The sequence below is a fragment of the Oncorhynchus clarkii genome, unplaced genomic scaffold (assembly GCF_045791955.1).
Source record: "Oncorhynchus clarkii lewisi isolate Uvic-CL-2024 unplaced genomic scaffold, UVic_Ocla_1.0 unplaced_contig_8699_pilon_pilon, whole genome shotgun sequence".
In the NCBI taxonomy this organism is placed as follows: Eukaryota; Metazoa; Chordata; class Actinopteri; order Salmoniformes; family Salmonidae; genus Oncorhynchus; species Oncorhynchus clarkii.
The window spans coordinates 12,501-27,500 of record NW_027259222.1 but is presented as its reverse complement, the minus strand read 5'-3'; the positions used below and the strand labels follow the sequence as shown (position 1 = coordinate 27,500).

The 15,000-nt window shown below is 45.3% G+C and overlaps 1 protein-coding gene across 1 annotated transcript in view; it reads left to right on the top strand.

The window, feature by feature from the left end:
• Positions 1-4,152: 4,152 nt before the first annotated feature.
• Positions 4,153-15,000, top strand: part of LOC139399899 (receptor-type tyrosine-protein phosphatase F-like) — a gene marked incomplete at its 3' end in the record, with an annotated part of 17,627 nt that continues 6,779 nt past the window's right edge. The window contains exons 1-7 of the mRNA XM_071145024.1: positions 4,153-4,309; positions 5,022-5,152; positions 7,328-7,515; positions 8,002-8,124; positions 11,298-11,434; positions 12,406-12,503; positions 12,775-13,031. Of these exons, the coding sequence (XP_071001125.1) occupies positions 4,168-4,309; positions 5,022-5,152; positions 7,328-7,515; positions 8,002-8,124; positions 11,298-11,434; positions 12,406-12,503; positions 12,775-13,031 (1,076 nt within the window). The remainder of the gene's footprint in view (positions 4,310-5,021; positions 5,153-7,327; positions 7,516-8,001; positions 8,125-11,297; positions 11,435-12,405; positions 12,504-12,774; positions 13,032-15,000) is intronic.

Genomic DNA, 15,000 nt, shown 5'->3' with positions numbered 1-15,000 from the left:
TAACTCACTCCTTTATCATCCATCGATCATCATCCCTCAAACTCACTCCTTTATCATCCATCTTTCATCCCTTTAACTCACTCCTTTATCATCCATCTGTCATCATCCCTTTAACTCACTCCTTTATCATCCATCTCATCATCCCTTTAACTCACTCCTTTATCATCCATCTCATCATCCCTTTATTAACTCACTCCTTTATCATCCATCTCATCATCCCTTTAACTCACTCCTTTATCATCCATCTCATTATCCCTATCATCCATCTATCATCCCTTTAACTCACTCCTTTATCTTCCATCTATCATCCCTTTAACTCACTCCTTTATCATCCATCTCATCATCCCTTTATTAACGCACTCCTTTATCATCCATCTCATCATCCCTTTAACTCACTCCTTTATCATCCATCTCATTATCTCTATCATCCATCTATCATCCCTTTAACTCACTCCTTTATCTTCCATCTATCATCCCTTTAAATCACTCCTTTATCATCCATCTCATCATCCCTTTATTAACTCACTCCTTTATCATCCATCTCATCATCCCTTTATCATCCATCTGTCATCATCCCTTTAACTCACTCCTTTATCATCCATCTCATCATCCCTTTAACTCACTCCTTTATCATCCATATCATCATCCCTTTATTAACTCACTCCTTTATCATCCATCTCATCATCCCTTTATATCACTCCTTTATCATCCATCTCATTATCCCTATCATCCATCTATCATCCCTTTAACTCACTCCTTTATCTTCCATCTATCATCCCTTTAACTCACTCCTTTATCATCCATCTCATCATCCCTTTATTAACTCACTCCTTTATCATCCATCTCATCATCCCTTTAACTCACTCCTGTATCATCCATCTCATCATCCCTTTATTAACTCACTCCTTTATCATCCATCTCATCATCCCTTTAACTCACTCCTTTATCATCCATCTCATTATCCCTATCATCCATCTATCATCCCTTTAACTCACTCCTTTATCTTCCATCTATCATCCCTTTAACTCACTCCTTTATCATCCATCTCATCATCCCTTTATTAACTCACTCCTTTATCATCCATCTCATCATCCCTTTAACTCACTCCTTTATCATCCATCTCATTATCTCTATCATCCATCTATCATCCCTTTAACTCACTCCTTTTTCTTCCATCTATCATCCCTTTAAATCACTCCTTTATCATCCATCTCATCATCCCTTTATTAACTCACTCCTTTATCATCCATCTCATCATCCCTTTAACTCACTCCTTTATCATCCATCAATCATCATCCCTTTAACTCACTCCTTTATCATCCATCTCATCATCCCTTTATCATCCATCTCATCATCCCTTTAACTCACTCCTTTATCATCCATCTCATTATCCCTATCATCCATCTATCATCCCTTTAACTCGCTCCTTTATCTTCCATCTATCATCCCTTTAACTCACTCCTTTATCATCCATCTATCATCATCCCTTTAACTCACTCCTTTATCATCCATCTCATCATCCCTTTAACTCCCTCCTTTATCATCCATCTCATCATCCCTTTAACTCACTCCTTTATCATCCATCTCATCATCCCTTTATTAACTTACTCCTTTATCATCCATCTATCATCATCCCTTTAACTCACTCCTTTATCATCCATCTCATCATCCCTTTATTAACTCACTCCTTTATCATCCATCTTATCATCCCTTTAACTCACTCCTTTATCATCCATCTCATCATCCCTTTATCATCCATCTCATCATCCCTTTAACTCACTCCTTTATCATCCATCTCATCATCCCTTTATCATCCATCTCATCATCCCTTTATCATCCATCTCATCATCCCTTTAACTCACTCCTTTCATCTGCTGTATTTTGTCCTCACATGCCTTATGTTGCTCTCATATTGACTGACCGACACATTGACTGCACTAGCACACACATACGGACACACACGGACACACACACACAGGCACCTAGCCTTCGTGTGTGTGTGTGTGTGGGTGGGTGTGTGTGTGTCACTAATATCCTTTAGTGTTACTTAAAGCATTAGGTCCAAATCAAACCAAATCAAATGTTATTGGTCACATACACACGGTTAGCAGATGTTAATGCGAGTGTAGCGAAATGCTTGTGCTGCTAGTTCCGACAGTGCAGTAATATCTAACAAGTCATCTAACAATTCCACAACACTTACCTACCTAATACACACAAATCTAAAAGGGTTGAATGAGAATATGTACATATAAATATATGGATGAGCGATGGCATAGCGGCATAGGCAAGATGCAGCACATGGTATAAAATACAGTATATACATATGAGATGAGTAATGTAGGATATGTAGACATTATATAAAGTGGCATTGTTTTTAAAGTGTCATTGTTTAAAGTGACTCCTGATCCATTTGTTAGTGTCCAGTGATTGGGTCCCCATGTAGGCCCTCTGATGTGCTAGTGATGGCCGTTTGGCAGTCTAATGGCCTTGAGATAGAAGCTGTTCTTCTGTCTCTCGGTCCCAGCGTAGCAGGTAGAGCAAACCCTTTACCTAAACAGCCATCAGAAACCCCATGTGACTTCCCCAGACAGCCCAGATCACTGAGTCAGGCAGTAAAAAAAGTAATTCTGTGTGATTACAGTAATTGCATCTTTCCTCTATAAAAGTTAAAAGGTTTTCTGAAAATTCACAATTTTCTCTCTCTGGTCTCCTCCAGTCTCTCTTTATAGTTGATGAGGGAGCACAGAGAGACAACTTAGAACGACTGTAAAAACACTCTCCAGGTTTATATAGACTGTTAAATGTTCTTCCATGATTAGGAAATTAAACCGTTGATTAGTTAGAGAAACGGCATTAAGGCAAATATCACAGTGAGAGAATACGAGAGCAAGACTGCAGGCTTGATAGAGCTAAACACACACACACACACACACACACACACACACACACACACACACACACACACACACACACACACACACTGACACACACAGACACACACACACACACACACACACACACACACACACACACACTGACACACACACACACACACTAACACACACACACACACACTGACACACACACACACACACTGACACACACAGACACAAAGACACACACACACACACACAGACAAAGACATTCAGACACAGGCGTGCGTGCGTGTGTGTGTGTGTGTGTCTTTGTGTGTGTGTCTTTGTGTGTGTGTCTGAGTGTGTGTGTGAGTGTGTGTGTCTGAGTGTGTGTGTGTGTCTGTGTGTATGTTTTGAGTGTGTGTGTGTCTGAGTGTGTGTCTGTGTGTGTGTGTGTGTCTGTGTGTGTGTCTTTGTGTGTGTCTGAGTGTGTGTGTGTCTGAGTGTGTGTGTGTCTGAGTGTGTGTGTGTCTGAGTGTGTGTGTGTGTCTGTGTGTGTGTCTGAGTGTGTCTGAGTGTGTGTGTGTGTGTCTTTGTGTGTGTGTGTGTGTGTGTCTTTGTGTGTGTGTGTGTGTCTTTGTGTGTGTGTGTCTTTGTGTGTGTGTGTCTTTGTGTGTGCGCTCGCTGCAGTTCCAAAGCTTCAGGATCCGGTTTGTTCCAGTCCACCTTGTGTGTCCCTGTTTTCTGTACCCGGTTTGTTCCGGTCATATAAATGTTTTGATACGTTGTGCCCTACTGAACGTGACCCAGGTATGACCACTGACACACGGAGCCCTGTTCAGTTCTGGTTCCTCTGTTTGTTTCTCTGGGTTTGTGTGTGTTTGGCGAAGTGCTTTATGGTGACAGACACAGTATCTTCAAAAAAAAAACAACCTTTCTCCATTTTAGACATCAGTGTTGATGGAAAATTCATTTTTTCATGTTTCTGAATTGGCATCAAACTAGACACTGTAGGTGGATGGAGAAAGGTGCGATACCGTTACTGGCCACTAGGGGGGGAGGGATACCGTTACTAGCCACTGTAGGTGGATGGAGAAAGGTGTGTGGGGGTGTTTGTGTGTGTGTGTGCCAAGCTTAAGCAAATAAGTGTGTGTGTGTGTTTGTGTGTCGATGCATTCTTGTCTAAGGGGGTGGCGTTTTTTGGATACATGAAGTAAGGCGAATGTGTAGCTCACACACACACACACACAGTCTGCGTGGTCGATCTCTAACCCCTGACCTCTAACCCATGACCCCTAACCTCTAACCCATGACCATATGTTGCTTCTCTCAGGAGGCCACCATCACTGGTCTGCACTCCGAGACCACCTACTCTGTTACCGTGGCAGCCTACACCACCACGGGCGCGGGGGCGCGTAGCAAAGCTAAAGTCATCACCACCACCGGAGCAGGTGAGATACCGTTACTGGCCACTAGGGGGATACCGTTACTGGCCACTAGGGGGGGGGGGATACCGTTACTGGCCACTAGGGGGATACCGTTACTGGCCACTAGGGGGGGGGGATACCGTTACTGGCCACTAGGGGGGGGGGGGGGGGGGGATACCGTTACTGGCCACTAGGGGGGCATACCGTTACTGGCCACTAGGGGGGGGGGGATACCGTTACTGGCCACTAGGGGGGGGGGGGATACCGTTACTGGTCACTAGGGGGGGGGGGATACCGTTACTGGTCACTAGGGGGGGGGGATACCGTTACTGGTCACTAGGGGGGCATACCGTTACTGGCCACTAGGGGGGGGGGGATACCGTTACTGGCCACTAGGGGGGGGGGGATACCGTTACTGGTCACTAGGGGGGGGGGGATACCGTTACTGGTCACTAGGGGGGCATACCGTTACTGGCCACTAGGGGGGGGGGGGATACCGTTACTGGCCACTAGGGGGGGGGGGATACCGTTACTGGTCACTAGGGGGTGGATACTGTTACTGGCCACTGACATCTAACACACGAAGTTTGGCAGGCTGTTTATAGAGAAGCAGGAGGAAAACTCAGATGTTCTGCAGAGAGAATGTTGTTTATCTCAGGGCCAAACTGAACAAGAGGCCTGTGTGATGTATGAAGCTTACCTCATATATCTTCTCTTACTCCCCCCCCCCCCCCAGTCCCGGGTCGCCCCACCATGATGATCAGCACCACTAGCAGTGACACTGCCCTGATCCAGTGGCAGCCTCCTAAAGACATGGTGGGAGAAATGATGGGCTACCAGCTGCAGTACAGACTCCGAGAGGACACGGTAGATGTCTTTTACCATCCTGTATTCATGAAGCATCTCCAGAGTTGCGGATCTAGGATCAGTTTAGGCCCTTTAGATCATAATGTATATGATAACATGGATAAGGGAGGACCTGATTCTAGACCAGCGCACAGAGACGATTTCTGAATACTGTCCTAGGACCACTTTTGAAATAAATGTTTTTAAAAGGGAAGTTTTGGTATTTTGAACTTGATGTTTGTGGCTCGAACTTCCTCACCGTGAAAGTAGCCTATAGGCCAGGAGGAACTGTAATCGTTGGTTCGGGTTTCAACTTCCCCTTTAATTACTGCTTTCAGTATTATTCTCTGAGATCAAAGGCTCATGATATTGATATACGGTGCCTTCGGAAAGTATTCAGACCCCTTGACTTTTCCCACATTTTGTTAGGTTACAGACTAATACTGAAATTATTTCAATTGTATTTTTTTTCCCCTCATCAATCTACACACAATACCCCATAATGACACCACAATATCCCATAATGACACCACAATATCCCATAATGACAGCACAATACCCCATAATGACATCACAATACCCCATAATGACATCACAATACCCCATAATGACACCACAATACCCCATAATGACACCACAATACCCCATAATGACAAAGCAAAAACATATATATTTTTTTAAAGCAAATTTATAAAAAATGTCAAAAAGAAATATCACATTTACATAATTATTCAGACTTTTTACTCAGTACTTTGTTGAAGCACCTTTGGAAGCGATTACAGCGTAGAGTCTTCTTGGGTATGATGCTACAAGCTTGGCACACCTGTATTTGTGGAGTTTCTCCCATTCTTCTCTGCAGATCCTCTCAAGCTCTGTCAGGTTGGATGGGGAGCGTTGCTGCACAGCTATTTTCAGGTCTCTCCAGAGATGTTCGATCGGGTTCAAATCCGGGCTCTGGCTGGGCCACTCAAGAACATTCAGAGACTTGTCCCGAAGCCACTCCTGCGTTGTCTTGGCTGTGTGCTTAGAGTCGTTGTCCATTGGAAGGTGAACCTTCACCCCAGTCTGAGGTCCTGAGTGCTCTGGAGCAGGTTTTCATCAAGGATCTCTCTGTACTCTGCTCCGTTTATCTTTGCTTCGATCCTGATTAGTCTCCCAGTCCCTGCCGCTGAAAAACATCCCCACAGCATGATGCTGCCACCACCATGGTTCACCGTAGGAATGTTGCCTGGTTTCCTCCAGAAGTGACGCTTGGCATTCAGGCCAAAGAGTTCAATCTTGGTTTCATCAGACCAGAGAATCTTGTTTCTCATGGTCAGAGTCTTTAGGTGCCTTTTGGTAAACTCCAAGCGGGCTGTCATGTGCCTTTTACTGAGGAGTGGCTTCCGTCTGGCCACTCTACCATAAAGGCCTGAATGGTGCAGTGCTACAGAGATGGTTGTTCTTCTGGAAGGTTCTCCCATCTCCACAGAGGAACTCTAGAGCTCTGTCAGAGTGACCATGTGGTTCTTGGTCACCTCCCTGACCAAGGCCCTTCTCCCCCGATTGATCAGCTTGGCCAGACGGCCAGCTCTAGGAAGAGTCTTGGTGGTTCCAAACTTCTTCCATTTAAGATTGATGGAGGCCACTGTGTTCTTGGGGACCTTCAATGCTGCAGAAATGTTTTAGTACCCTTCCCCAGATCTGTGCTTTGACACAATCCTGTCTCGGAGATCTACGGACAATTCCTTCGACCTAATGGCTTGGTTTTTGCTCTGACGTGCACTGTCAACTGTGGCACCTTATATAGACAGGTGTGTGCCTTACCAAATCATGTCCAATCAATTGAATTTACCACAGGTGGATTCCAATCACGTTGTAGAAACATCTCAAGGAGGATCAATGGAAGCAGGATGCACCTGAGCTCAATTTCGAGTCCCATAGCAAAGGGTCTGAATACTTATATAAATAAGGTTTTTCTGTTTTTTATTTTTAATAAACTTGCAAAAAAAAATCTAAACCTGTTTTCGCTTTGTCATTATGGGGTATTGTGTGTAGATTGCTGAGGATTTTATTTATTTAATCCATTCTTTAATAAGGAACGTAACAAAATGTGAAATAAAGTCAAGCGATCTGAGTATTTTCCGGAGACACTGTGTATTATTTATTTATTATTATTATTATTCAAAAATAAAAATCCACTTTAATTGAATCCAGGCGTACACCTCACGGGAATTCAAACGGACGGTCGACCACCACACCGTCACTGGACTGCTCAAGGGCGCCACCTACGTGTTCCGGCTGAGTGCGTTGAACCGCGCCGGTACCGGAGAGGCCTATGTCAAGGAGATCAGCACGCAAGAAGACGTGCCCAGCGGGTACCCCTTAAAACTCTCCGTGACAGGGTGCGTACCTGCGCGTGTGTGTGTGTGTGTGTGTGTGTGTGTGTGTGTGCTCTCTGTGAGTAGATGTGAGTGCTGCAGCTCTGTGCCAAAACATGGCTATCTACTTTACAGAACTTGGCACAGTTGTTGTAACTGCCATCTTTAATGCAGTCGAAGGTCCGCTGAAGTTTTGGAAACTTCTGGTACAAAATGGCCTTTAAGTCCTTGCTCTGTTTCAGTCATCATGGCTATGGCCTTGCATCAACAAACTTTTAGAAATATTTGCGCTCTTTACGACGATTACAATTACGTATCGATTGATTTATTGTGTGTGTGTGTGTGATACCAATATCCGCTAGAAAGAATACTCCTTGTACTTCTATTTCTGAGTCTGTGAATAATGAAGGGGGGGGGGTGTGTTATTTAAACGAAGTCCCGTCTCGTAGGACTAGATTGCCGACAGCCAATAGGCAGCGTGCACCTACTAACACACGCTAGTGTTTTTAGGTTGACCACGTCGACCACCCAGCTGGCGTGGGATCCCCCAGCGCTGTCTGAGAGGAACGGGAAGATATTGCAGTATGTTGTGGTGTACAGAGACATCAACAGCCACACCAACAGCACCAACAGGTACTATTCACTGTTGATCCATTGATTGATTGATTGATTACAGTATATGCTCATTTAAAGCAGTAGGGTGCTCCAGCCAGAGACAGGATATACAGGACCAGTCAAACATTTGGACACCTAGTCATTTAAGGGTTTTCTTTATTTGGACCGTAATCTACATTGTAGACGGAGAATATCTTCATCATTTGATGTCTTGCCAGAAAATGGACTTGGTGTTTTACCCCCCCAAAAGTATTTTACCATTATTTAACTAGGCAAGTCAGTTAAGAACAAATTGTTATTTTCAATTACGTCCTAGGAACACTGCCTTGTTCAGGGGCAGAACGACAGATTTGTACCTCGTCAGCTCGGGGATTTGAACTTGCAACCTTCCGGTTACTAGTCCAACGCTCTAACCACTAGGCTACCCTGCCACCCCTACTATCCTCTAAACACCACCCCTACTATCTTCTGTATACCACCCCTACTATCTTCTGTACACCACCCCTACTATCTTCTGTATACCACCCCTACTATCTTCTGTATACCACCCCTACTATCTTCTGTACACCACCCCTACTATCTTCTGTATACCACCCCTACTATCTTCTGTATACCACCCCTACTATCTTCTGTATACCACCCCTACTATCTTCTGTATACCACCCCTACTATCTTCTGTATACCACCCCTACTATCTTCTGTATACCACCCCTACTATCTTCTGTATACCACCCCTACTATCTTCTGTTTACCACCCCTACTATCTTCTGTATACCACCCCTACTATCTTCTGTACACCACCCCTACTATCTTCTGTATACCACCCCTACTGTCTTCTGTATACCACCCCTACTATCTTCTGTATACCACCCCTACTATCTTCTGTATACCACCCCTACTATCTTCTGTACACCACCCCTACTATCTTCTGTTTACCACCCCTACTATCTTCTGTATACCACCCCTACTATCTTCTGTATACCACCCCTACTATCTTCTGTATACCACCCCTACTATCTTCTGGCCCCCTGTCATACATTGCTCTGTATGTTATTGGTTCTGTCCTGTCCCCCTGTCCTGTCCCCCTGTCCTACATTGCTCTGTATGTTATTGGTTCTGTCCTGGCCCCCTGTCCCCCTGTCCTACGTTGCTCTTTATGTTATTGGTTCTGTCCTGTCCTCCTGTCCTGTCCCCCTGTCCTACATTGCTCTGTATGTTATTGGTTCTGTTCTGTCCCCCTGTCCTGTCCCCCTGTCCTACATTGCTCTGTATGTTATTGGTTCTGTCCTGTCCCCCTGTCCTGTCCCCCTGTCCTGTCCCCCTGTCCTACATTGCTCTGTATGTTATTGGTTCTTTCCTGTCCCCCTGTCCTGTCCCCCTGTCCTGTCCCCCGGTCCTGTCCCCCTGTCCTGTCCCCCTGTCCTTTCCCCCTGTCCTACATTGCTCCGTATGTTATTGGTTCTATAGACAGTGCTTTATATATATAATGTACAGTGCCTTGCGAAAGTATTCGGCCCCCTTGAACTTTGCGACCTTTTGCCACATTTCAGGCTTCAAACATAAAGATATAAAACTGTATTTTTTTGTGAAGAATCAACAACAAGTGGGACAAAATCATGAAGTGGAACGACATTTATTGGATATTTCAAACTTTTTTAACAAATCAAAAACTGAAAAATTGGGCGTGCAAAATTATTCAGCCCCTTTACTTTCAGTGCAGCAAACTCTCTCCAGAAGTTCAGTGAGGATCTCTGAATGATCCAATGTTGACCTAAATGACTAATGATGATAAATACAATCCACCTGTGTGTAATCAAGTCTCCGTATAAATGCACCTGCACTGTGATAGTCTCAGAGGTCCGTTAAAAGCGAAGAACAAGGAACACACCAGGCAGGTCCGAGATACTGTTGTGAAGAAGTTTAAAGCCGGATTTGGATACAAAAAGATTTCCCAAGCTTTAAACATCCCAAGGAGCACTGTGCAAGCGATAATATTGAAATGGAAGGAGTATCAGACCACTGCAAATCTACCAAGACCTGGCCGTCCCTCTAAACTTTCAGCTCATACAAGGAGAAGACTGATCAGAGATGCAGCCAAGAGGCCCATGATCACTCTGGATGAACTGCAGAGATCTACAGCTGAGGTGGGAGACTCTGTCCATAGGACAACAATCAGTCGCATATTGCACAAATCTGGCCTTTATGGAAGAGTGGCAAGAAGAAAGCCATTTCTTAAAGATATCCATAAAAAGTGTTGTTTAAAGTTTGCCACAAGCCACCTGGGAGACACACCAAACATGTGGAAGAAGGTGCTCTGGTCAGATGAAACCAAAATTGAACTTTTTGGCAACAATGCAAAACGTTATGTTTGGCGTAAAAGCAACACAGCTCATCACCCTGAACACACCATCCCCACTGTCAAACATGGTGGTGGCAGCATCATGGTTTGGGCCTGCTTTTCTTCAGCAGGGACAGGGAAGATGGTTAAAATTGATGGGAAGATGGATGGAGCCAAATACAGGACCATTCTGGAAGAAAACCTGATGGAGTCTGCAAAAGACCTGAGACTGGGACGGAGATTTGTCTTCCAACAAGACAATGATCCAAAACATAAAGCAAAATCTACAATGGAATGGTTCAAAAATAAACATATCCAGGTGTTAGAATGGCCAAGTCAAAGTTCAGACCTGAATCCAATCGAGAATCTGTAGAAAGAACTGAAAACTGCTGTTCACAAATGCTCTCCATCCAACCTCACTGAGCTCGAGCTGTTTTGCAAGGAGGAATGGGAAAAAATGTCAGTCTCTCGATGTGCAAAACTGATAGAGACATACCCCAAGCGACTTACAGCTGTAATCGCAGCAAAAGGTGGCGCTACAAAGTATTAACTTAAGGGGGCTGAATAATTTTGCACGCCCAATTTTTCAGTTTTTGATTTGTTAAAAAAGTTTGAAATATCCAATAAATGTCGTTCCACTTCATGATTGTGTCCCACTTGTTGTTGATTCTTCACAAAAAAATACAGTTTTATATCTTTATGTTTGAAGCCTGAAATGTGGCAAAAGGTCTCAAAGTTCAAGGGGGCCGAATACTTTCGCAAGGCACTGTATCTATTGTTATCGTTGTTGTGATGATGCACGTCTGTGTGAAAATAGGCTCTGAAAAATGAAATTGGTATCTTGTCTTAACAGGACGATGGACACACACATGACCATCCAGGGCCTGAAACATGACACCACCTATGACATCAGAGTCCAGGCATTCACCAGTAGAGGAGGGGGACCCTTCAGTCCTAGTATACAGAGCAGGACAACATCTACCTCACCTGGTGAGAGACACACACACACACACACACACACACACACACACACACACACACACACAATCCATAGGTTTAGACACACTCTTAACACATTAATCACACTGACATGCACATAATGTGTAGAGTGGAGACTTGTCTTCTTAAACCCATCCTGTCCTCCTCTCTATCCTCTCCTGTCCTCTCTTCTCCTGTCCTCTCCTCTCTATCCTCTCCTGTCCTCTACTCTCCTCTCTTCTCCTCCTCTCCTGTCCTCTCCTGTCCTCTCCTCTCCTCTCCTCTCCTCTCCTCTCCTCTCCTCTCCTGTCCTGTCCTGTCCTCTCCTCTCCTATCCTATCCTATCCTCTCCTACCTTCCTCTATTCTCTTCTCTTCTCTTCTCCTCTCCTCTCCCCTGTCCTCTCCTCGCCTCTCCTCTCCTCCTCTCTACCCCACAGTACCTCTCTCCTCTCCTCTCCTCTCCCCTGTCCTCTCCTCACCTCTCCTCTCCTCCTTTCTACCCCACAGTACCTCTCTCCTCTCCTCTCCCCTGTCCTCTCCTCGCCTCTCCTCTCCTCTCCTCCTCTCTCCTCTCCTCTCCTCCTCTCTACCCCACAGTACCCCTCTCCTCTCCCCTCCCCACCTCTCCTCTCTCCTCCTCTCCTGTCCCCAGTACCTTATTGTCTCATTGTATGCTACATTCACACTGTACTTCACGCTCCAGTCCTCTCACGCACCTCATTACCCATGGGCTGGTGTCCTCATGCGTTTCACCTTCATACATGTTGGATAGATGATTTATTTATCACCAGATGTGAATATTTGAAGCCTCAGTGTTCTCCTCCTACTGCAGTGTGCGTGTCATGGTAAACCACTGTGAACCTGGTGTGTTGTTCAATATGTGTAATCAAATGTAATAAAGAAACGTGTTTAAAGTTGTCAGGTCCAGACAGTAATAATCTAAACGAGATATTTTAACCCACCCCCCCCCCCCCCCCCCAGCGTTTGCCACAAGCTTCGGTGTCAAAGCCGTCATGAAAACATCAGTCCTGCTCACATGGGAAGTGCCAGAAAACTACAAGTCCCAAGTGCCTTTCAAGGTAAAAGTCTGTCTGTCTGTCTTGTCTGTCTGTCTGTGTGTGTGTGTGTGTGTGTGTGTGTGTGTGTGTGTGTGTCTTCCTAACACTAACCACTATTTGACCCTGTGTGTGTGTTGTGTGTGTGTGTGTGTGTGTGTGTGTATGTTGTGTGTATGTGTGTGTGTGTGTTGTGTGTGTGTGTGTGTGTGTGTGTGTGTGTGTTGTGTGTGTGTGTGTGTGTATGTGTGTGTTGTGTGTGTGTGTGTGGTGTGTGTGCTGTGTCTCTCTCCAGATCCTGTATAACCAGCAGAGTGTGGAGGTACAGGGGAACCTGAAGAGGAAGTTGATCACCCGACTACAGCCTGATACAGACTACAGCTTTGTGTTGATGTCCAGAGGAAACACAGCCGGCGGTCTTCAGCAGCAGGTGTCCATCAGGACCGCCCCAGACCTCCTGAAGACTAAACCTGTCCTCTACTCTACTCAGCACAACCAGGAGGGGAAGCTCACTATAGACCTGCCTAAAGTACAGCCTACTAGTCAAGTCAGGTTAGTATCATCTAACTAACTACAGCTACAACTAACTCTACTATAGACCTGCCTAAAGTACAGCCTACTAGTCAAGTCAGGTTAGTATCATCTAACTAACTACAGCTACAACTAACACTACTATAGACCTGCCTAAAGTACAGCCTACTAGTCAAGTCAGGTTAGTATGACATCGAACCATGAAAACACATACTCTTAGTAGACATCAAACAGGAAGTAGCCCAAACTCTTTGTAGACAACAAACAGGAAGTAGCCCACAATCTTTGTAGACAGCAAACAGGAAGTAGCCCAAACTCTTTGTAGACAGCAAACAGGAAGTAGCCCAAACTCTTTGTAGACAGCAAACAGGAAGTAGCCCAAACTCTTTGTAGAAAGCAAACGGGAAGTAGCCCAAACTCTTTGTAGACAGCAAACAGGAAGTAGCCCAAACTCTTTGTAGACAGCAAACAGGAAGTAGCCCAAACTCTTTGTAGAAAGCAAACAGGAAGTAGCCCAAACTCTTTGTAGAAAGCAAACAGGAAGTAGCCCAAACTCTTTGTCGACAGCAAACAGGAAGTTAGCCCAAACTCTTTGTAAAAAACAAACAGGAAGTAGCCCAAACTCTTTGTAGAAAGCAAACAGGAAGTAGCCCAAACTCTTTGTAAAAAGCAAACAGGAAGTAGCCCAAACTCTTAGTAGACATCAAACAGGAAGTAGCCCAAACTCTTTGTAGAAAGCAAACAGGAAGTAGCCCAAACTCTTTGTAGAAAGCAAACAGGAAGTAAATGATCCTGGTGCCATCTGAAAAGTCCATTCCTCTACTGCAGCACTAGCAAATTGCCAATACTTTTTTTTACCTTCTTTTGCTATCGGGACATTTTGGTCAAATTACCTCAAAATGACCCAAATGAAGAACTCAGACTGTCCAAATGGTTCCCTATTTCCCCCATAGGACTCTGGTTAAAAGTAGTGCACTATGTAGGGAATAGAGTGTCCTTTGGAAGGCAGCCCCAGGAATGACTGGTTACAGCTGGAAGATCCTTCCTCTGACACTGCTATCCCAGTCGCCAGGGCAACCGAGGTCAGAGCCGGGAACAGCGTCCTGATTGGTAAAAAGATTACTGTGCTGTGGAGCACGGTTGAGACTTAACACACACACGCATACACACCTACACACACACACATACACACACACACACACACACACACACACACATACACACATTGTGATGCTCAGTTCAGATTGACAGTGTAACTGCAGCTGGTTATTGAGTAGTAGGTATCTTGTTAGATATGTCTTCTACCACTCTGAGATGAACAGAAAGATGGACCACATGGGGGGAGCATAGAGGATAGGAGAGGAGAGGAGAGGGGAGGGGGGAGGAGGGGAGAGGGGAGGAGAGGGGGGAGGGGAGGGGAGAGGAGAGGGGGGAGGGGAGAGAGGGGAGGAGAGGAGAGGAGAGGGGGGAGGGGAGAGGAGAGGAAAGGAGAGGGGAGGGGAGAGGGGAGGAGAGGAGAGGAGAGGGGGGAGGGGAGAGGAGAGGGGACGAGAGGAGAGGGGAGGGGAGGAGAGGGGAGAAGAGGGGAGGGGAGAAGAGGGGAGGGGAGAAGAGGGGAGAGGAGAGGAGAGGGAGGAGGAGAGGGAAGAGGAGAGGAGAGGGAGGAGGGGAGGAGAGAGGAGAGGAAGGTAGAGAGGAGCGTTTAAAAAATGCTTGCTATTTGCTCATATAGGATGATGTGACGGGCGGCATGGTAACCTAGTGGTTAGAGTGTTGGATTAGTAACCGGAAGGTTGCAAGTTCAAACCCCCGAGCTGACAAGGTACAAATCTGTGGTTCTGCCCCTGAACAAGACAGTTAACCCACTGTTCCTAGGACGTAATTGAAAATAATAATTTGTTCTTAACTGACTTGCCTAGTTAAATAAAGGTAAAAAAATAAATAAAAATGTCATCTTCCTGAGGAGGATGATCTGGCCAATCGGCGGTTT